This window comes from Podarcis pityusensis (genome assembly GCF_964106645.2).
Source record: "Podarcis pityusensis genome assembly, chromosome: Z".
Taxonomy (NCBI): domain Eukaryota; kingdom Metazoa; phylum Chordata; class Lepidosauria; order Squamata; family Lacertidae; genus Podarcis; species Podarcis pityusensis.
In genome coordinates this window covers 42,062,860-42,084,779 of record NC_138044.1, presented here as the reverse complement: position 1 = coordinate 42,084,779, position 21,920 = coordinate 42,062,860, and the positions used below count along the sequence as shown (strand labels likewise).

Here is a 21,920-nt window from a genome sequence, read left to right as displayed (position 1 = left end):
CTGCAAAGTTTACCTACAAGATCACCTTACCTTACAAGTGCCCACTCAACCACTTCAATTAGCAAAATTGGTACTATTTCAGGTGGCATATAATAACTGTTCCACATTTGTAAGGATTCAATTATCTAGTGTGGCAATGCCTACACTTTGGAAGTCCCTGCCTATTGATATCAAGCAGGTGCATTCACTGTACTCTTTTTGACACCTGCTAAAAACATTCCTATTCAGACAAGCCTACCCAGGTGCTCAGAAAGCTGAGGTAATTTTAATGTTTTAGTATTTCAACTTTTTATGTTTTAAAGCAGGGTTGTAATTTTTTCTTGATTTTACTGTTTTATCTTTTGTAATCTGCTTTTAGGCTTTTTTTTTCTTTTTTACAATCAAGTGGTGTACAGTGGTACCTCGGGTTACAGACTCTTCAGGTTACAGATGCTTCAGGTTACAAGACTCCGTTAACCCAGATGGATAGATAGATAGATAGATAGATAGATAGATAGATAATTTATTACGGTCAGAGGCCAGCTTATAAAACACACTTGGGGTTACGATCCCAGAAGGAAAACAAACATTTAAAACAATGTACAACAATAAATTTAAAATTTATAAATGCGGTAAGCATATAGACACTTAAAACTTTAAGATAAGCTACCGCAGAGAGATGACCCAGAGTCACCCATGGAACCAAGTTTGGGGATTTTCTTAACAAACTAGTTTGAGTCAGGGGATGGTCTGCGCCTACAAATCTGTACACAGAATCTGGCGACCATCCAGGTCATCTTATGATCTTTGCCTAACAGGAAAAGGTCGAATTTTTGCTTTTCCAGGAGGTCAGCAAGCCTCACCAGCAAGGGATCAATGGTCTCACTACGTGCCTCTTCATAAAAGGGACATATAAAGAACAAGTGCTCTGGGCTTCCTATATCCCCCAATGAACAGGTGCAAAGTCTCTGAGCATATGGGACTTTTTAAAAGGATCATTCCAGGACTGGCGAGGGCAGAGCCGAGCTTCTGGCGAGTGTAAAAGCCCTTCTTGCATTTTTGGATATGAGAAAGAAGAGATATGCTGCCGGTGTGGCTATATATCTCTCAATTTCTCCAATTTTATAGCCGGGCACCTTGAGCACTCTTGTTTGAATTGATTGAGCCAAGATGCGGAGAAATGGGGGAGCCTTTTGGGAGAAAGACTAATTTAGGGGTATTAATTTGTCCGTCCGGGCAGCCACCCACCAAGACTTTATTTCATTCTTCTGCATGAATAGCTTCTAGGATGCCCAGGCAGTCCACGAAGACTGAGCCGATTCCCGGCGCTGGCACCACTAGTTTGACTTGTTGCGTTTTGGATTGGCCTATTGGAGGGGGTGTAGAAGAGCCCGTTTCTTTTGGAGACAGATATCGTCAAGTTGTCCATTCCTCATTGGTTAAAGGCTTTGATTTGCAATTGATGTAATTAAATTCCATGGGAGGAGGCGGGGCTAGAAGTGATATGGTCAACAGTCTTTCATTTAGTGCATCCTGGGAAAGTTGGATCTGCTTGAGGTAGGTTGTTAGGAGTTGCTCATCCTTTGAGGGGAAATCCTTTTCTAACTTGTTGGATGAGGGTGAGGTTTTGTGCCGCCTGCCCGACTGTTTGAGATTGCCAGCCTCTGGGTGGGGCAGCTTAACGCTTCCGGTGCTGTTGGATTCTGCAGTTCTAGTTTTGGTTTTTGGTCTGGCTGGCCTATATGCTCCTAGATGCGCTAAAGTGTCTTCAATATTTTCGAAAAAACGGTGCACAAGCAAACCAGCCCTCAGGGAATTGTCTTTATGTGAAAGGGTCCGTTTAGTTGAGAATCCGTCCTTAAAAGTCACTACAGCCCTATTTTGGGCCGTATGATGTGGGAGGAATTTTACATTGGTGATATTTTTTTGCTGTCACAAGGACCCTGGTGACTATGCTGATTTTTTCAAGAATATTTACCGTATTTTTCGCTCTATAGGACGCACCTTTTCCCCTTCAAAAATGGAGGGGAAATGTGTGTGCGTCCTATGGAGCGAAGAAGCCATAGCCCCGCGACCCTCTCCCGGCTGGAGATGTGACGCGCAGCTATGGCAAGAGCCTCTATAGCGGCACGTCACCTCTCCAACCGGGAGAGTGCGCGCGGGGCTAAAGAAGCCCCGCTTACCCTCTCCTGGCTGGAGAGGTGACGCGCGGCTATGGCAGGAGCCTCTATAGCCGCGCGTCACCTCACCAACCGGGAGAGCGCGCGCGGGGCTAAAGAAGCCATAGCCCCGCGACCCTCTCCCAGCTGAAGAGGTGATGCATGACTATGGCAGCAGCCTCTCCACTGCGCCTTTCCGCTGCTCCCTGACCTGCTTTTTGGGGCTGGTGGTGGGCTTCCCCCCACCAGCCCCAAAGAGCAGGTCGAAAGGAACCTGAAGCCTGGAGAGCGAGAGGGGTTGGTGTGCAACCCCTCCAGGGTTCCAAGGTAGCCGCCTGAAGGCGACTGAACGCACCTTAAACGGCACCTTGTTTTAGAGGGGGAAAACAAAAGGGGGAAAATTCTCCCCCTCTCTGCGCAACGCCTCCTGCCGCTTCGCTGAAGGGGCGCTGGGCAGAGAGGGGGAGAATTTTTTTTCTTGTTTCCCCCCCTCTAAAACAAGGTGCATCCTATTGTCTGGTGCGTCCTATAGAGCGAAAAATACGGTACTTTTCTTTGAGCATACGATGGGTGCCTCTATTTGTGGGTAGAGTTGTGAAGGCAAGTTTGTGATTATTTAACGTTAGCTTCCAGCGGATCTGTGGTGTTTTGTCCTGAACCTTTTTTGTTATGTTAGGATAGATGGGATTTCCTTGTGATGCCATGAGAAGGGTTGATTGCTTGGGAGCAGTGTGTGTTCTGCTAGGGCATGGGGCTTTTCCTCAGTGCTTTATCGGTGCACATGAGTTTGTGATTTTCTTTTGGGTTGTAGAAGCTGAGTTCTTTGTTGTTATATTCTCCAGCAGCTTAAAGAGCTTTTGGAAATTCATTTTTTTAGTATGGCGGGTCGCCGTTCCTTTCGGCCTCCCAATTTGATGTTTTTAGTCTTTTTCTTTTTTTGCATTGGGCATTTTCTCTTTAAGGCCAGTTTCCTGGGAGCAAGGGACCCTCTCACCTGCACTGAATTGTTTCTGTTTGTTTTTTTGTAAGCGAGTCCTGGCTTGGTTTCATCTTCATTAGTCCTATTACTAGATTTCATGCGGGGGAAAGCGACCTCACGGCTCTTAATTAATTCAGTTAGGGTGGTAAGCAGGTTCAAGCTTTCCAAAAGGAAATTTTTAATTGGCTCAAGTTCTTTGCTTATCTGTGTAGAATGGATTTTGAGTAACTCTTCATACATCCCTGATAGGTAGAAGATAAAGTTGTCCGGGTGCTGTAACCTTGGGCTGTTTGGCCATTTGTCTGTCTCAGTCGGGGGAGGGTGCCTTAATTTCTCTCCTGATAGGGATGGGAGGGGAGGCTCGTTTAACCTGGCTTCTAGGTTTTCCAGGAGTAGCTCCTGTTCTAGACTTGCTTCAGGACCCTCTTTGGCTAGCTCAGCTTGTTCGGTTGCCAGGTCCACTCCCTCACGTTCGTCGTTAGTTTTTTCCTCCTTTCCAATCCAGGTATGGTCAAAAGACCACTCATGAGAAGGAAGGTTTCTTGGATTATTTGCTTCATCAGCCTTGGGTTGAAAGTAGGTTGAAATCTTGGCCTGTTTTTTCTTTGGGGGAGTTGTTACAGGTTGTGTGGGTGAAATCCCCAATTCCTTGCAACATTGTCTTGTAAGTACCATGCTCGGAATCAGAAATAAATAGGGCTACATTATCCAGCCCACAGTTTTAAGGACTTTGCAAGGGGGGAGTTCAAAGTTGATTTAAGTAGCTTCAAAAGGGAGGGGAGATTTGAAAATCCACCTGACAGCTCTCGCAGTCTTTTACTGATAAAAGTTGGCAGTTACTTTTATAGGTTGAGCCTTTTTAACAGAGTAATTTGATAATTAGAGCTCCTACTCACACAGCAGAGACTCAGTGGAGACTTGACCAGGTGCCATCATCTCCCAGAAGTCAACCCAGAAATAGTACCTCGGGTTAAGAACTTTGCTTCAGGATGAGAACAGAAATCGCATGGCTGTGGTGTAGCAGCAGCAGGAGGCCCCATTAGCTAAAGCTGTACCTCAGGTTAAGGACAGTTTCAGGTTAAGAACAGACCTCCAGAACGAATTAAGTTCTTAACCTGAGGCACCACTGTACAAATTTTAGGAAGCAAGCAAACAAACTTTCCCACAGGTTAAGCAAATGATCTAATCTTGATGTGCTTTCCAGGCAGTTGTAATTGGGATTTAGTATTCATGCTTGCCATAGTTTTTAGATATATTCTGCCAAGAATCATTCACCCCATCTACCTGAGAAATGTTGATGGTAATGAGTTACACCACTGCAACAGTTTAGTGCATTGATCTGTTCAGCATTGTGTGTGCATGTAATGCTAAACCTTGGCTTAGCAGTACAAGGACATATTTCCACACACTGACTTTATAATAATAAGCCGACTTCAAGCAATGGATTGTGAAACTCTGTTATTAAAATAGGCTAGAGTATGATATATTATTATACAGTGGTACCTCGGGGTTACAGATGCTTCAGGTTACAGACACTTCAGGTTACAGACTCCATTAACCCTGAAATTGTACCTCGGGTTAAGAACTTTGCTTCAGGATGAGAACAGAAATTGCACAGTGGGGGCGTGGTGGCAGCGGGAGGCCCCATTAGCTAAAGTGGTGCCTCAGGTTAAGAACAGTTTCAGGTTAAGAACAGACCTCCAGAATGAATTAAGTTCTTAACCTGAGGTACCACTGTATACCCCTTGATTGCAGTAAAACCTCTAAGTGGTTTACAAGAAATGTAACACTAAGATTTTTTTATATGCCGGACTAAGCTTTGCAGAAGCCCTCCTACTAGATGCACAGAAGGAGGTGGGGTGGGGAGTCTGCATGAGCTTGATGCTTTGTTTGGGATTGTGGAGGTTTGTTCACATAATAGTAAACCATGATTTAGCATTGCATATGAATGCAGCCTATATGTTATTTGTGGAGGTCTATCAACAGCTGTTAGTAATGATCAGGCCTGTGCAGAGCTTGTCTTAGACCCAGGGAGGGAGGCTTGCTCTTGGCATGTCAGTATAAGTCTGGCAGGCCGCTGGTGGGGGTGCCCCTGGCTGGCTTAGCCCTCCTAGGCCCAAAGCAAATGTACTTGGCTGCCCCCCTGCACGAGCCTGGCCACGGTGACTAAATCAATACTTGCCTGTTTGGCAACAGGATGCCTCTAAATGCTAGGCTCTGGGGAGAAACAAGAAAAAGCCATCCCTTCTTGTAAGGTCCCTCAGGCATGCAGCTGGGCACTTCTGGAAACAGAATGCTAGACTAGAAAGGTCTTCAGTCCAATTATGCAGAGATGCTGTTTTGCTCTTATCACAAAATGTATTATAGCCGAGTTTGCTTTGGTGCGATATTTCAACTTGGAACCGTCTTTTTAAAGATGCTTCTTTCAGGAGCCGTGAGAATTGCTGACAAAATCGAATCTGGTAAAACATCAGTGGTGGTGCACTGCAGTGACGGCTGGGACCGTACAGCTCAGCTGACCTCTTTAGCCATGCTGATGCTAGACAGCCATTACAGAACTATCAAAGGCTTTGAAGTCCTCATAGAAAAGGAGTGGATGAGTTTTGGACATCGGTTTGCAATGGTAATTTCAAAAGGTTTTTGAATTTCTCCTATCTATAAAATTCTGTAAAACTTGTGCCACCTGTCTATGTAAGATCTGCTCTTTACCCACCAGGATACTAAGCATGACATGAATCAGTTTTGGTTGTTATTTCAGTGTAGCTTATTTAGTGTCTAATTGTTGGAAGAAACCTAGCTTTTCTGATAAATCTTCTTAATTGTTCTGGGGCAGTTTTTTTAAAAAGCTATTTTAAATACATTTGACAAAAAAAGAAAAAGAAAAAAGGAAGCGTGGCTCCTGACACTCTTTCTTCCTCACTAGCGTGTAGGTCATGGAGATGATGATCATGCTGATGCTGACAGATCACCCATTTTCCTTCAGTTCATAGATTGCGTTTGGCAAATGACAAAGCAGGTAAGGATATTTTTCTAATTATATCTTCTCTGTTTCTAATCCACATAGGAAGTAATGCTTTCTTTCGGGGCAGTGAAATTTTGGAACTAGTTCAGTGCACACAGCAGAGTGAAATAAATGTATGCAGAGGTGGAAACATCTAAATTGGCGGGTTTTGCAAGATCAACATTAAGAAATTACCACAAAGGGGCCTGTCATCCTATGAGCAAAGTTCTCCCCATGGAAAGGCTGCTCCAAAATGGCAGTTTTCATCAGTTCCCCCCTGCCCCAAAAGTCTGGTCCAGAGGGTTGTAGGACCCTGGACAACAGCATAGATGTTCGTGTTACTTCCCTCTTCATCAGTAGAAGCCTACATCAGATCAAAGGCCCAACTGTTCATGGAAGGATACAACTTATTTATTGGTGTTTGATACCTGAACTTTTAATAAAGTTTTCTCTGGCATGACATGATAATATAATAAAACAAAAATATTTTCTGGAGAGAAACAGAAATTTGAGAGTAAATATTCAAAGCTTTTTGATTAACTTGAGTTCACATGGAATGGATAACCTTGCTTTTAATATGAATACAGTTTGGGAAACTGCTGTTTGTGGCCTCTCTGTGATATGTTAGCCAGTTTACATACCAAAGGCATTGTATACAAACTCTTGTGTTTTGCCTATTTAGGACCACATTAATAGTGATGCATTCTATTTATCATTGAGGTTTAGAGCAGATTTTATAAAATGGATGATACTTGCATTTCTTTTAACAATGCACAATACCACAAATCTGTATAACTGTCATTTTATACTTAAGTTCATATTCCCAATAAATTGATTTGAGGAACTGTGAACCACATCTCAACACTGCTTCAGCATGATTGTCACAGAGAGCTTATTCTTCCAAAGGCAGTTGCTGGTGCCCTCTTGCTAGATCTAAATTAATTCTGAACTTCTATTATGTAATTCTGTTGTGGATTTAAATAATACTTCTTTCAAACTCCTTTACAAACAACAAAATTCATCTCAAGCTGCCCTTCCTTTATATTTTGCATTGCAGCTTGAAAATTGGGACCTTGTTATACTTTGCTACTCTGCAAAAAGTCACTCACTTATTTTTCTGTGATTTGAACTTTGCATGAATGAGGTGTTTAATGTTACCTTGTTTGTTTCAGCATTCTCAGTTAAAGGATGTTGCTTCCTTTTTGGAAAGTCATGCAACTATTTTTTGCAGGAGAAAATTTTCCAAAATGCTTTGAACACCTGGAAGCAGCAAAAACCCTTTAGGGGCAGACCCTTAACTCAGAACAGCCTTGTTGTTGGGTTTTTTTGTGATCTCCCTTGTTGCTCCCTGTTACTTGCTATAAACTGTTTAGTTACCCTCTAGTAAAGGACTGTGAAATGACTTTGCCAGTTCCACATGTGTGCAAAATCTGAATCCAGCAAGAGATTTAAAATAAACATTGAACAGTTATAGCCCTGAGAGGAGAGGAAAGTAGAATGCAATAGAACCAAAAGGGAAAACTGGGACATTGTTCATAGGGCAGACACCTCATATTTTTTCAGAGAACACAATTTCTTAATCTCTTCCAAACCATTTATCAATGTCTTGATCCTGAAAGATGGTAAGAGAAAAGAGCTCTTCCCCTCATATAGTTTATTACCCTGTACTTGCAGCAGTTCAAACAGACTCAGTACCAGTTCACAGGGTTTATGGCACCTTTGTCTTTATATAACCACCTATTACACTAGCTGCTGCCAAATGGAAGTGAGCTACATGCTTACATAAAAGGTTATCCTTGACACCGGTCCACACCCAGCAGCCTTCTGGCTTTAAAATAAGGTGATATCTTATTGGGGTTTTAATGCTTGAATATCCTTATAGAAACTGCCGTGAGCACAGCACACACACATAGAGTGCAACTTGTTCTCTTGGCTACAATAGAAGACCTATTTCAAACCTCATTTTAGCAGAGGCAGGGGTGAGAGGTGGTTTAGCTCGCCAGGAGCACATGCGTACCCACAGCTGCCATGTTGATGACTACTGCTTTATAGGTTAATTCAAAATGATCGCCTATATCAGAAGTTATGGCAATGCTTACCTAGCTATATTCCTGCCTTTTTATTGGATGAGATTGTCAAAAGCTTGAGGTGAGGTGGGAAGGAGGGCACAAAAGGGGTGTAAGGATAGAGGGGTTCAGCTTACGTGTGGTGGGCACAGCCTCCATCCAGCAGCGCTTAAAAGAGATTGCCACATATTTTTCTATTGTGGATGCAGCAAAAATACTTAAACCTACATCATATGCCACTTATCACTGCTTCATACCATAGGCAAATGTTGTAATAGCTGCCTTGTTAAACTCAGAATTGAATCCACACCCCAACAGATGTAAAAATGTTTCAAGTGACAGCACAGCCACTGAGGTCTACTTTGGATGAAGCATTGAGCTGACAACTCTTTCCAAAAACTACATTTTGAATGGTGGAGTCCCTGAAAAAGAAAATTCTAATTTCCCAGTGATAGAAGAATCCTTTTTCATTTGCAAGAGCTCAGCACACATGCACACACACAATTACACAATACCTTCCTAATCTTGATGAGCTGCAATTGAGATAGTGTATGAACTCCAGTTGATACTGTCATATGTGAAAAGTATTTTGTTACATAAAAGCGCTGCAATAAAATGTAGTTATTTGGATGTGGCTTCAATTCTCTGTGAGTCCTGCCACATTAGTCCTCCTTTGCTTCCTTTCATAAGGGAAAGAACTGAGTCTCTTGAATTCACAGAAAAGAAACTAAGAGCCTATGGGAACCTTCCTAAACAACACCCTCCCAATACAGTGCATTTGTCCAGAGTTGCCAAATGCTAGTACAACTCTCTAGTCTTACAATTTAAATGTCTCTTTGACATTTTGTAAACCTTCATACTGCATTTTACATTAGAGATTTCTCTCTCTCTCTCTCTCTCTCTCTCTCTCTCTCTGAGTGTGTGTGTGTGTGTGTGTTCAAATAAAATACAATAGGCCTGAAATCTGGCTTACATTCCAGGGATCACACCTAAATCCAAAATTGCATATAGTCAAAACACATTGGGTTCAACAATGGATGGAACTGCTAAAGTCATTTTCCCCAGAACCCCACCCCTTTCCTACACCCTCTTAAAATTTTAAACAATTTTTTGCCACACACATAAGGCTGAATGTGCACAAGCTTACTGTACTGTTTTCCCATATCAAAAAGTATAACAAAATATTTTGTTGTTTTAGTTTCCAGCAGCATTTGAATTCAATGAGCTGTTTCTGATCACCATTTTGGATCATCTTTATAGCTGTCTTTTTGGCACCTTTTTATACAACTCTGAGCATCAGCGAATGAAAGAGGTAAAGTAAATCACCCATGTAATGGTTTTACAGGAGCCAAAAGAAAATTTGAGGCTGTTTTGCCTGTTCTGTAGAGCTGAAAGTTTTTAAATGTCACCTAGAAATGAATTTTCATATTCCTCTTGACATACCAAATAGGCACCAGATGCCACGAATACAGGCAACTTCTCCCCCCTCTTCGAATCCATTAGGTTATGTGAGCCTCTATGAAACCTGAGGGGAGCCCATGAGACAGTGATAGAGCAAGTTGAGAGTCCCATCCTCCTTTTCCATCTAAAAGGACATCAAATAGAAAGGCGAAAAAAGCCTTCTGGGCTTGGCAGGCCTTGGCAAGTTGCTTCCAGTCAGTGTAGTCAGTACTGGGCTCAATGGACTAATGTTCTCAAAATAAGGTGGTTCCGTATGTTCAGCACATATGATTTTTCTCTAGCCAGGATCTTTCTGAGCATACCTCAGTTGCATGAGAAATATGAATAGTGGATTTTGAAGGATCCTGGGTACAACACCCAGCTAATGAGCCAAATCGTGCTAATTTATACCTCGAGAGAGAGCAGAGGGAAAGCACATGCTAAACTATGTCACCCCCCTTTTCCCAGGAAGAAAAAATGTTAGTACAAACATAACCTTTTGTGTTTTGGTATATATCTGACTTTAAGTGACTGATTCAGCACAGCAAATTGCACAATTGCACCACAAGATGGAGCTGAATTACATATTCTCACCAAGTATGTGCCTACCAAGCAGCTCCCTCTCATGAATGGATAATCTAATGCAGCTCCCTTTTAAAAAATGAAATTTAAGAGACAGCTGTAGTGGAAACAGATGCTTTGTAGCACTGGAGGAGTATAAAATTGCAAGATGATGCTGATAAGAATTCAGATTCTGAAACCTTGATTTAATAATGGTTTCATAATGATGTTTGTATTTGGTCATAGAATTTAAAAACTGTTAAGAATAAACCTAAACATGGACATTTAATTAGAAACATAGTATTTAGATAGGTATAGGGAGACTGGTAAAAATAGGTTATAACCCTTTTCTAAAATACTGCCTCGTTGTTTCTGTACGTAAGTGTTTTTTCTTTCCTGACATCTCAGTAATTTTCTTACTTTTCAGTGGGTTCCGCCCCCCTTCTGATAGCATTCAGTGTTTACCTTTACCATTTTAAGCCTATTTTTCCTTATAGGTGGAAGTAGAAATTCAGTATTTTCCAATGGAAGCTTATTTGATAACATTAAATTTGAAAAATCATAAGAAATTATTGTTGCATCAAAATATTGCCAGTCTTTTTCTTAAAAGGAAACGAGTTTGGGACCATGATATCTCTTAAAACAGAAACTCAGTGCAAAATGTAGGGCTTGTCCACACTTCCACTTCTTCTGTGACTAGAAAGCAGGAGTCTGAGCTGTTCTCCATTTGTCTCATGTTTTGCATGAGACATTTTGCCTTTGCACTGCCACTTTCCCCCCGGAAAACTGCTCTTCAGTGCCAAATTGGAGCAAATGTCAATCTGGAGACAACCCGATTGATGTTTGCTCTGATTCAGTGGTAAGCAGTGGATTTTCCTGGGGGGAAATGGCAGGACAAGCAGAAGTGTAGATGAGCTCTTAGTAAATTCAAAACCTTCGCAAGAGATCTGCAAGTTTAATACCAGAGTGGATGTGTTTCCTATTGTGGTCCTTGTAGCTCTGGCATTCCATGTAGGTTTATTGTGGATTCCTTGGTGAAAATAAATGTTTCCCTGGAAGATGGTTTGTCCATTTTTGCCAGTCTTCCCCAGCACTGTGGCCACTGTGGGAAATTGTGAGGTTTTGTTCTGTGTCTGTTTACAGGGCAGGGTATTCTAGGTTGCATTCTAAAGACAAACAAGTGTACCCCAAACAGAGAACCTACTTTGATGCCCCAATGCACACGAGTTCCACAGAAGATGTTCCTTCAGCCAACAGATTGATGTAAAAATGCTTCCTTAATAGTTTGAAGTTTGAAAATATTTTCATTATAATTGTTTACAAGTATTATTATTTTTCCTTCAGGAGATCAGCACAAAGACAATCTCTTTATGGTCCTACATTAATAGTCAGCTTGATGAATTCAGCAACCCTTTCTACGTAAACTACGAAAACCATGTCCTATATCCAGTTGCTAGTCTAAGCCATTTAGAATTATGGGTGAACTACTATGTACGATGGAATCCACGAATGAGACCCCAGGTATGCATTTGTTTGCTTTTCAATTGAATTTCTTTTGCCATTTAAAAAAAAAAAAGGAAATACTAAAGAGGTCTAGAAACCGTCAGGGCTTTGATTGTTTGGTAAAATAATCAAAGGAATGTGATTCTGTCCCTTTCATCTCTGACTGGAGCAACATATTTTTAAACAACTGGCTGCTGCTCAAAATGGCCAGTTGGAGGGCTTCAGAATTTTGACTGGCCTTGATAGCTAATAATTATTTGTGATAGCCTGCAATCCTGCCCACCCCCACAAATCTGGGACATGCAGAGCTTTAGCCTGCCACTCTGTGCTACAGAGATGCTTGGGAGCTGTGTGAGTATTGCTACTTCCAAGTGCCTCCAAGGCACGTACTATAGTTCCCTGCACATGCTATTCAGTTCCGTGGAGGAGCAAAATCTCTTTCCATCCGACATAAAGTGATAGATTCCCTTTCCCAGCCCCCTCCAAAATCCTTCAAGTTCTAGACAATGTGTGGAGAACTAGGGAGGGATGAGGGACCCAGCACAAAGTAAGAGATGCAGCTCTTTAACACATTGCACACACATCACCATTTCATTCATTTTATATATTTTTTTTATTTTTTTGCTCAGCTTTGCTGTATTTTGTGGTGATCTGAAAGTTCTCTCTGTGGCAGATTTTCACATGTGCAAGCTGTCAGATGCTGACCAAGCAACCATGAATCAACCTCTGATCTGCTGTGAGGGAATGTTTCCTTGATGGCAGTCGTTGTGTGTGCTTTCCTTCTTGGATTTGTGACTCAAGTGCATCGTTTTGGTTTATAATTTGTGCTGATCTATTATTATTAGTCTTCTCATCTGCCACCTTTAGCAATGGGCAAGTCCCCATCTGTGTCCCCACTCATTTTTTCAGGGACCAAAGAAGTCTGTAGCAGTCCTGCAGACACTGGAGGCCAGGACCCAGGGATAATATAGGATTAAAACTACCCTTGCCTAGGGTGCAGTTCACTCAAACAAGTCAGTATTCAAAACCTAGGATAGGCAACTGTGGGTAGCACAGTGCTCCAATTTACCTGGCTGTAGCTGATTTTATAGCACCCCCCTCTCCCCGGTTTCAGTTGGATGCCCTTCTAGGATTATGCATTGTTCTTCTTTGAAATATGTATCTGCACAGTACACAATTAAAAGTTACTGGGATAGGATCCAATTGAATTTCCCAACCTTACTAGGGCTGAACATCTGAGCTGGTTATCTTCCTTCTACTCAGCTCTTTTAGAAGCCACATTTTAAGGCTTGAACTGTTACCAGTTAGCACTAAATCTTTTTACCTTTAGGTTTTGCGTTGCTGTAGGAGGAGGAAATTTTGGACACGAAAGCTGCATAATCACTAATTCTCTCATAGGACCTATTTAAAAAAGTCTCATTTTGTTGCCAGATTGGATTATCTGTTTGTGCTGACTCTTCTTTTCTCTCCCTTTTCTAAAAGCAGACTTACCTTTTACGACTGCTAGTAAAGGTACCTAACCTCTCTCTCTGGAATACCTTAGCACCTTCTGTGAGAAAGTATTTTTCAGCTTTTCTTTCCTCAGGGTAGATTCTTTCAGAAATCAGTTAAAAATGCAAATTTGCAAGAATTTTATGTTACTGATGAGATGAGAATTTTCTAAACAGATCTGGTCAGTAACTCTGAATGCCACCAATTCTAACCATAATGAGGATTGTGCCCATGTGGTGTAGAATTCTGGGTTGTAATCATTGCTGGTCCTACTCAGAATAGACTTACTGAAGTTAATAGACATTAGTAACTTGGGTCCATTAATTTCAGTAGGTTTACTCTGAGTAGGACTAGCATCTGATAAAGCCCTCTGTTTTGGTTCTTACTAAAAGTGCCAAAACACTTTTGTACGTTCTGACGTACAAAGTGTTCTGACATTCCTTTTTTGTTGAGGAATGCACTAAGTGCTTGATAGGGAGATGTTGGATCAAGGCTACTTGGAGTGTGGCAATGTGCAGAAAAGTCTTCTGTGCAGGAAAGATCAGGCAGCCGGAGGTCAGGTCATAACATAAGAATTGCATCCCCATCTACCCATAGTTAAGTATATGTGTTATGCATGTTTCAATAGAAATAGAGTGTAAAACAAAAACAAAAAACTCTAGTATTTACATACCACAGCTATAGACAGATAGTTAAGTCATACAATAATAAGAACTTATGAATCAGCAAACAATGGGAAACAGCAATTGGTCTTTAAAGGTTCCAGTCAGAGGTAAATGTTCATTATATAAATCATCCAATGAAACTGAATGTTGGAAGATTCCTGACAGGTAAAAGAAATGTCTTCTTTTCTTAGCAGATATCTAAATACATTCAAGGAGCATAATAGGGCTATCAAGGCCAACTAGCACAATGGCTGTATTCTACCTCCACTGTTGGAGGCAGCATGCTTTTGAATGCCACTTGCTGGGATTAATAGCAAAGGAGTCCTGTCACAGCTACACTTTGGCTCATATAGGACTAAGAGGTTTAGTCTGGACTGTGTGGCATGCTGGGAATATCCTGTCCCTAACCCCCTCTCTTGTTTTGTGACATGAGTTTATTGCTGGAAACAGCTTGACACTGAACTTCAAGAGATCTTGAACTGATGAAACTGGCAATGTGAAGGTCGTTGGGTGGAGACCTATAGCCAAAACACCTAGCCCTAACTGACATGCTCCACCTTTTTTTGTTAACTTTCCTTAGCATAGTTACTCTTTATGTTAATATGTGACCATCTTGGATGTGAGTCCTGGAGGACCAGCTCCCTGCCTTTTTCCACCTGGCCTGGAAGATAGGGGCTTTGACTGACTCCAGCTACAAAGACCAAGGCTGCTGAACAGAATCCTTGGCTGGGATTTTGTTTCGGGGTTTGTTGTGGGAGGGTGGTTGTTGCTGTTGTTTCTGTTATTTTTTTGGACCTTACGATTTCATGTGGGGATTGTTCAGTTTGGTTGTGTGCTTTTTTATGTTTTATTTATTATTTATGACTACCTTTGCTATGTCTGTAGGTACGTGATTTTTTATATGTTGTAAGCTTCCTTGAGCATGGTCTTAACTTCGGAAAGGCAGTATGCAAGTAAAATGATTGATTGAAAAGGAGAAAACCATTTATCTGGCTTTTGCCATCAAGCACTTCGAGCTAAGGAAGGAGCCCCAGAATTAACTGGAACAGTGTGGCATTGGGGGAGCTTGTATCCCACCAACAAACCTGCCTAAGCCATGCAGCTAGATCTGCTGTGCCTTCACTGGGCCTGTGACCATGCCTGTTGCAGACAGGTGGGCAGAGGGGCACTTGAAACAGGACACTGTGTCTTACCAGTGCACAAAGGGAGTACAGTGGTGCCTCGCAAGACGAAATTAATCCGTTCCGCGAGTCTCTTCGTCTTGCGGTTTTTTCGTCTTGCGAAGCACGGCTATTAGCGGCTTAGCGGCTTAGCGGCTATTAACAGCTTAGCGGCTTAGCGGCTTTAAGAAAAAGGAAACAAACTCGCAAGAACTCGCAAGACGTTTCGTCTTGCGAAGCAAGCCCATAGGGAAATTTGTCTTGCGGAACGACTCAAAAAATGGAAAACTCTTTCGTCTAGCGAGTTTTTCGTCTTTCGAGGCATTCGTCTTGTGGGGCACCACTGTATCAACAAGTGACCTGTGGAAGTGCCTCACAGAAGCAAGTCCTTGCTCTCAAGTCTCCCAGCTGAAAGTAATGCTAGTTCCATCAGTTCACTGAGCAAAACCACAGTCCCTGTATTCAAAGGCTTTAAGATGAGGAGCTGCTGAAATGGCAGTTGCTTGCTATAATGAATACCTGACAGGAGAAACCGATTTGAGAATGTGGCTACGATCTTATGCACGTTTACTTGGGAAAAAGCACCATTAAACAGTGAGACTTAACTTCTGAACAAACATGAACTATGTGAGTAGGACAGTTCGAGTGTGCTCAAGTTCCCCTATGAGAGAAGGGAGCAGCAACAGAGTGGAACCATTAGTAATGTCATCTAGATCTAAAGGTGGAATTCTGTGACTCAATGGAGGACTGAATATTTTGTCAGCATTTTTATAGCGAAAAACAAAATGGGTGAGCCTCAAAATATGTATAGTGCACCATTTACTAATTTTTAACATGTTGCCATTTCATGCCTGTATGTCTAGCCTATGATTATCTTGCTTTTCATACTAGTTGCCGATTTGCAGCCAATTTTATGTTCTCAGCCTCCCAAAGTTTTGAGCTGTTCCCCCCCCCCCCGCTTGTCTTCCCTGATCTTGAACTACTTTTTCTTTGCCAAAGTGACGATGCTGTGCTTCCATTCCTCAAAACACATTTGCTCTTTTGTTGCTTCTTTAATTCTCAGATTCCCTGTTCCTTTTAGGGCCTCTTAAGCTTGTAAATCACTTGGGAGATTGATCTGATATTGACATTTGCTTTTTGTGCACGTTCAGTTTGTATTTCTGCTACGTTTCAGAAGCACTCCTTTTTATGGTAGATTTAAAATGTTGATCCAATGTGACTATGATGCTTTCGTTCATGGGACTCATTGTGCAGTGTTGTTTAGGGCTTGAAATTAGTTCTAGTCGGAATATTTGCTGTTTGAAAGACTATCAAAAGCAACAACTGTAGAACATTGTCCTTTTGAGCCATCAAAGGAATGTGTCCAGACTCTATAAAATAATAGTTTTATGCTCTTCTCTACTACAGAGTTCATTGGACTGGGTCCAGAGCCTTTCATTTTTTTGTGCTGGATTCAGAACAGCAACTTTTGCCACTGTTGGAAGCTCTTAAGGAACATAATAGTGCCATGGCAGAGGTTTTGAAGGGTGACAGAATGAGTCCAAGGTTCCTAATGCTGATGTAGCCTTTTTATGTGGAGAAGAGGAGGTTCTCCTTTCTCCCCATTCTTCAGAGTTGAAAGTGCGATCATGGAGCCAACATTGTTTGTGGTGTGCAGTAGGCCTACACAACAATTTTGTGACCCACCAAATTAAACACAGCTCACCAGTCCCATGTATCAAGCCTGCTGTGTGATTGATAACCCTTGTTTTTGCAATCCCTTTCAGCCAACAAAATAAAAATGTGGCGGTGGGGCTTCCCTGCATGCCTTGTTAGTTGCTGTCACTATTGTGGATTACAAATTGTGCAAATTTGGTGCACATGCCATTATTATTATTATTATTATTATTATTATTATTATTATTATTATTTTAATTGTCTCACTACAGTCTTTAATCAAATTGGTTTTGCACTGCTTGAGAAATCTGCAAGAGCCTTTTGACCATAAGGATAGCAGTGGTGGTCAGGGCTTTTTTTCAGCCAGAACTCTCTGGAACTCAGTTCTGGCACCTCTCAGTTGGATGCCAGTGCCTTATACCAGAACAAAGATGAGTTCCGGCACCTCTTTTTCTAGAAAAATAGCACTGTTAGTGGTACCATTTTAAACTCTCCAGGCCCTGAGGGAAGCAGATTAGAACTTCCCTGTTGCACCACAGTAGCTACAAAAGCGGGGATAGGATCAGGCTCTACATCAGGCATAGGCAAACTCGGCCCTCCACATGTTTTGGGGCTACAACGCCCATCATCCCTAGCTGACAGGACCAGTGGTCAGGGATGATGGGAGTTGTAGTCCCAAAATATCTGGAGGGCAGAGTTTGCCTATGCCTGCTCTACATCAAGCAATTGATTTAAAATAGTCTTTTTATTCTACTGCTGCTTTTCTTCCCAGTGCTAAAATTGTGATGTTTCTTTTTTGAAAGAGAAGGCCTATAATAGAAGATATACATTCATTGCTGAACAATTTTCTTTGAATGGCTGTTCTTGAGCAAGTAAAAAGGAAGTGCAAGAATGCGCACTTGCTATCCATACAATTAAGAACTGGTAGTTCTGTAAGTGAGTAGCTATTATACTGCCTTTTATGCTTATCCTTGTTGGTATGGAGGATTTTGTGATCCTGACGTACTTCACAGTGCTGAGAGAACAGGGGGGAAACTGGTGCAGTCTCGCATCGTCATTGACATTTATAATTTGAAAAAGAAGGTACTCTAGCAGGCATAAAGGATCTGTGTGGGTTTGTGGTTGAGTTTGTTGGGAGTCAGAAGCTGCTTTGGCTTCATGTAGCCTCTTCCCTTGGTTTTTATTTTTCAGCCTTGCCCACCAAACTGTCATAGCAACCTCACACTTCTAAATCCACAGGTTTATTATAATTAGCTACACAGTGGCAGGCAGCAATTTTCAATATTTAGTAAATACACAATAAATAATGAAATGAAATCCTAGAATCGCTTTCCTAACTTAAAATGAGTACCTTCACTACTCAGGTGTGTTGACTGAAAGAACAACTTAAAACAGTTGCAAGGAATATAGTACACTGTGTAACCAGTGGAAATAAGCCCCCAGCTACTTTTGCAGATTAGTTAGTGTATGCTGTATGCATTTTCATCAGACATCACTCTGGGCATGGGAAATGATGACATAGAAAACAAGCAACTGCTCACATAATCAAATGCCGTATGAACTGACCTGGTAGACCAATTGCCAGTGGTTTAGCAAACTATGCGCTTCCTTGAAACATAACAAACAGGGCATCAGTTTTTTGTTGAAGGCTCCTTGAAGATTAAATCGTGTTGGTTAGCAGATGTTTTCCCATTGTGACTTTTCCCCTCTCTTTCATCTGTGTTTGTTTTAACACATTAGTAGAACAACTAATACCTCTATAAGTAATTTAATTTCTGGAATCAAAGTGGAGGGATTCATCTTTTTTTTATCAGTGCTAATGACTTTTCATATATTTGTAGCCTAATTATCTATAGGAAAACTGGAAGTGTTATTGAGTGATCACCCAGTCAATTTTACAGCAAGATTAGGAAACTGATGGTTCTTTCCAGCCCTGAAATTACTAGATGGAAGCAGACTGGTGTTCTTGTCCACCTCTCTGTGCAGAAAACTGAAATAGGTGTGTGGCTGTCTCACTTTCCCATATTGGGTATATTCAGCTGCAGAGTAGAAAATGTGTATTGCTTTCAAAGCGTTGCCTAGCAGCAGACTACAAGCTGTCCACAGTGACACTCATAATTCACTAAAGGGAAATAATTCGCTAAAGGGAAGAGACCTACACCTATTTCAGGAAAGCAGGGTTGCAAAAGCTACTTGAACACAGACCAGGAATTGGTTCACATTTGTTCTTCATATCAGGCTTTAAAACCCTACCTACAAATAACACCTTCTGATATGCATGTTTCTTTGGTCTCCTTTCAGGTGTGAAAAGGGACTGGTTGCTCACTAGTGAAGGAACTGGTGTCATGCTCCAAGGTGTACCATTGTTGCCTTTATTGGGCAGCTGAGCTCAAAGATGGGCCTTTGAGCTCATCCCTTTTTGCCCCATGCTCAAGAGTTGGTTTACAGTTCCATCCCATGTTGCTTCATGCTTCTCACTTCCCCTTTCCCCAGACAGCCACCAAGAATTTTACACCAGTGTAAAATTCCTTTGGAGAACAAAGCAATGGAGAATAAATTCTCGTACCTTTGTAACAATTTTGCAAAAAAATCAAGGGTTGTCGGGTATTAAAGAATATGGAATCATGTACACAGGTTGTGCCAAATTCACAGCAACTTCAGCAGTCTGAAGTCCAGTTGCCCAATTAGCAATTTTGTTGGGAATGTCCAACTCCCACATTTCTCCTTTTCAGCTCTAGTTTTGCCCTCCACTCCCTGCCTCCCCCCCCCCTTGATTTTCCTGGAACCGATTTAATGACACTTTAACTGTAAAGGTAAAGGGACCCCTGACCATTAGGTCCAGTCGTGACCAACTCTGGGGTTGCGGTGCTCATCTCGCTTTATTGGCCGCGGGAGCCGGCATACAGCTTCCGGGTCATGTGCCCAGCATGACTAAGCCGCTTCTGGCAAACCAGAGCAGCGCACGGAAACGCCATTTACCTTCCCACTGGAGCGGTATCTATTTATCTACTTGCACTTTGATGTGCTTTCGAATTGCTAGGTTGGCAGGAACCTTACTGGGGCCTTAATTAATGAAGGGTGCCCAGTTAAAACTGAACAAGTAAAATAAATAAGAAATATCACAAAATGTGGGGAAAGAGCAGGATTAGACCAATCTGGGGTTGAGGCCACAGTGTTACTACCGTCTTAATATAGGAGGAGGCTAGCTGTGATGAGGTTTTCCTCAGTTTCTCAGTTTCTGAAGAAGCAATTTCCATTTTCTCTGACAGTTAACAATGGTAAACCAGGTAAGAGAACACTGAAGCAGTATGCCTTTGACATCTTCCTGCCTGTCTTCCTAAGTTTTCCAAGCCTCTGCTATCTGTTTGGTAAAAGGTGTACTTTATTGGAGGGAAGAATTTATTCCAGTTTTAATATCCAAAAGGCAATTACAGACAAATAACTTAAGCCAGAGAGTTGACCTCTGTGGCTGTGCCTGCTAAGGGAGGCCCATCTTGTCCCTTCTGAGATGGCTTTCTGCCATTGTGCATAGATGCCTTTTCCTGCGTGCCTTTGCCTTTCCAAATTTCCCCAAGTTGTTAATTTAAGTGTAATTGTGTTATCTGCTATCATTTTTTTAAACTGCTGTTTATTTTGTTGGTTTTGTATTGTTGGTTTTGACTGCCCTAAGCATTTCTTTTAACGGTGAGCTGGGATAAACCTGATTCTAATGAATGGCTGAATAATAAACATTTAATAGTAGATTTGCATTTCTTTGACTTGGAATACACTCCATCCCCCACAATCTGGCATTCTATTACTCAAACAAAATCTGTGTTCATTTCCAACAGATGCCAATTCATCAGAATCTGAAAGAACTCCTTGTCATCAGAGCTGAGCTCCAGAAGAGGGTTGAAGAGCTGCAAAGGGAAGCAGCAACACGTTCCATTTCTTCTTCATCAGACCGAGGATCTTCTCCTGCAGCCACACCAGTGCATACCTCTGTCTGATGCAAGGCTAAAACGGAGGTACACTTCTACTATGGGCATGTTCTGGGCAGTGGAATACTCTACCACCCCTGAGAGTAATATGTCAACATCAACTCTTCCTGCTGTTATGCTGAGGTAAAAAAAAGTGCTTCCTTGCGTGTAACGCTGTAGATGGTGGTTGCCAGGGTGTTTTTTTTGTAATGTGTCTTTTTGATGTCTCTAATTGAATTGGCATTTAGAAAGTTAATTTTTATCTTAAGCAACCTGCAACAGACTGCTCAGAAACTGGGAATTCATCTATCAGGTAAATGCTGCAGTGAGAATTTCCATGGAACTGCCAAGCCCACAGTGAGCCAAAACATACCCAGAGACCATCCTTCCTAAAAGGGGAACCCCTCTGGTTTCCTTGGTACTTATTACGTTTTTTAGGGGGGGACCACAACAAATACTATATTTCTTGGGACAGTTGTAGATGATCTGATGCACTTTGAAATGGATTTAATTTTTTAATTATAGCCAGTTGTATATTTTGAATAAATATGCCATTAAAGGATGAGCAGGATTTGCCAACTGTGAGACACTTGGTAGTTATAGTATAATCTTCACAGCCAAGATTGCTAAATGAAGTTTTGCAATTTTTCTGTAGCTATTGTCCATTTATCTACCTGAGTGAGGTACTGAATTGACTCAGTTGTGTCATTCATTGCTCTGTACAAAACTTTAGTTTCAAATGGCCTTTTCACCCAGCTAGATTTTGAAATGTGTAAATTGCAGTTATTTTGTTTATCATGTCTTGTTAAAAATCTGTACACACCAAGAGCCTTCGGTTGTTCTTATTGCATACAAGTCTATGCAAGGCCAAACACTCTTCTTAAGCAGAGTTACAGGGAACTATTCTTTTCAAATGTTTGGGGGTGGAGGTAGTAAATTGTAATGATAGTAAGTTTTTAAGGAAACACTGTCATTAATTGGTTCCTTGAAACAATAAAGACTTGTTTTAGTTCTTTTTGGTTCATTTTCTTCTGGATTTGCATTGCCCATACAACGCGAGTGACCAACCAGCATCGTGTCTATTCAAGTGACAGGGATTGGAGTAAGGTGGCTCACAAACTGTGGAGAAGTAGGACTGCACTTCAGCCTACTCTCTGGCTTGTAAAAGGCTAGGCAGAACCACTGGGGGCAGTGAAGGTGGCATTTGCATTGGTGCAACAGTATTCTGTTCGGACTTCACTTGTCGCATATTTGCCAAAAAAGGCTCACAGCCACTGCCAATCACCCACTTTTCTAGCCCC

General features: G+C 41.7%; 1 protein-coding gene across 4 annotated transcripts in view; it reads left to right on the top strand.

Annotated features, from left to right (window-relative positions):
• Positions 1-21,632, top strand: part of MTMR1 (myotubularin related protein 1) — a 51,831-nt gene extending 30,199 nt beyond the window's left edge. For all 4 annotated transcript variants that reach the window (XM_080991121.1, XM_080991119.1, XM_080991120.1 and 1 more), the window contains 5 exons: positions 5,534-5,740; positions 6,041-6,133; positions 9,383-9,496; positions 11,530-11,706; positions 20,491-21,632. In XM_080991121.1, coding sequence (XP_080847247.1) covers positions 5,534-5,740; positions 6,041-6,133; positions 9,383-9,496; positions 11,530-11,706; positions 20,491-20,649 — 750 coding nt within the window. In that variant the 3' untranslated portion in view covers positions 20,650-21,632. The remainder of the gene's footprint in view (positions 1-5,533; positions 5,741-6,040; positions 6,134-9,382; positions 9,497-11,529; positions 11,707-20,490) is intronic.
• Positions 21,633-21,920: the final 288 nt, after the last annotated feature.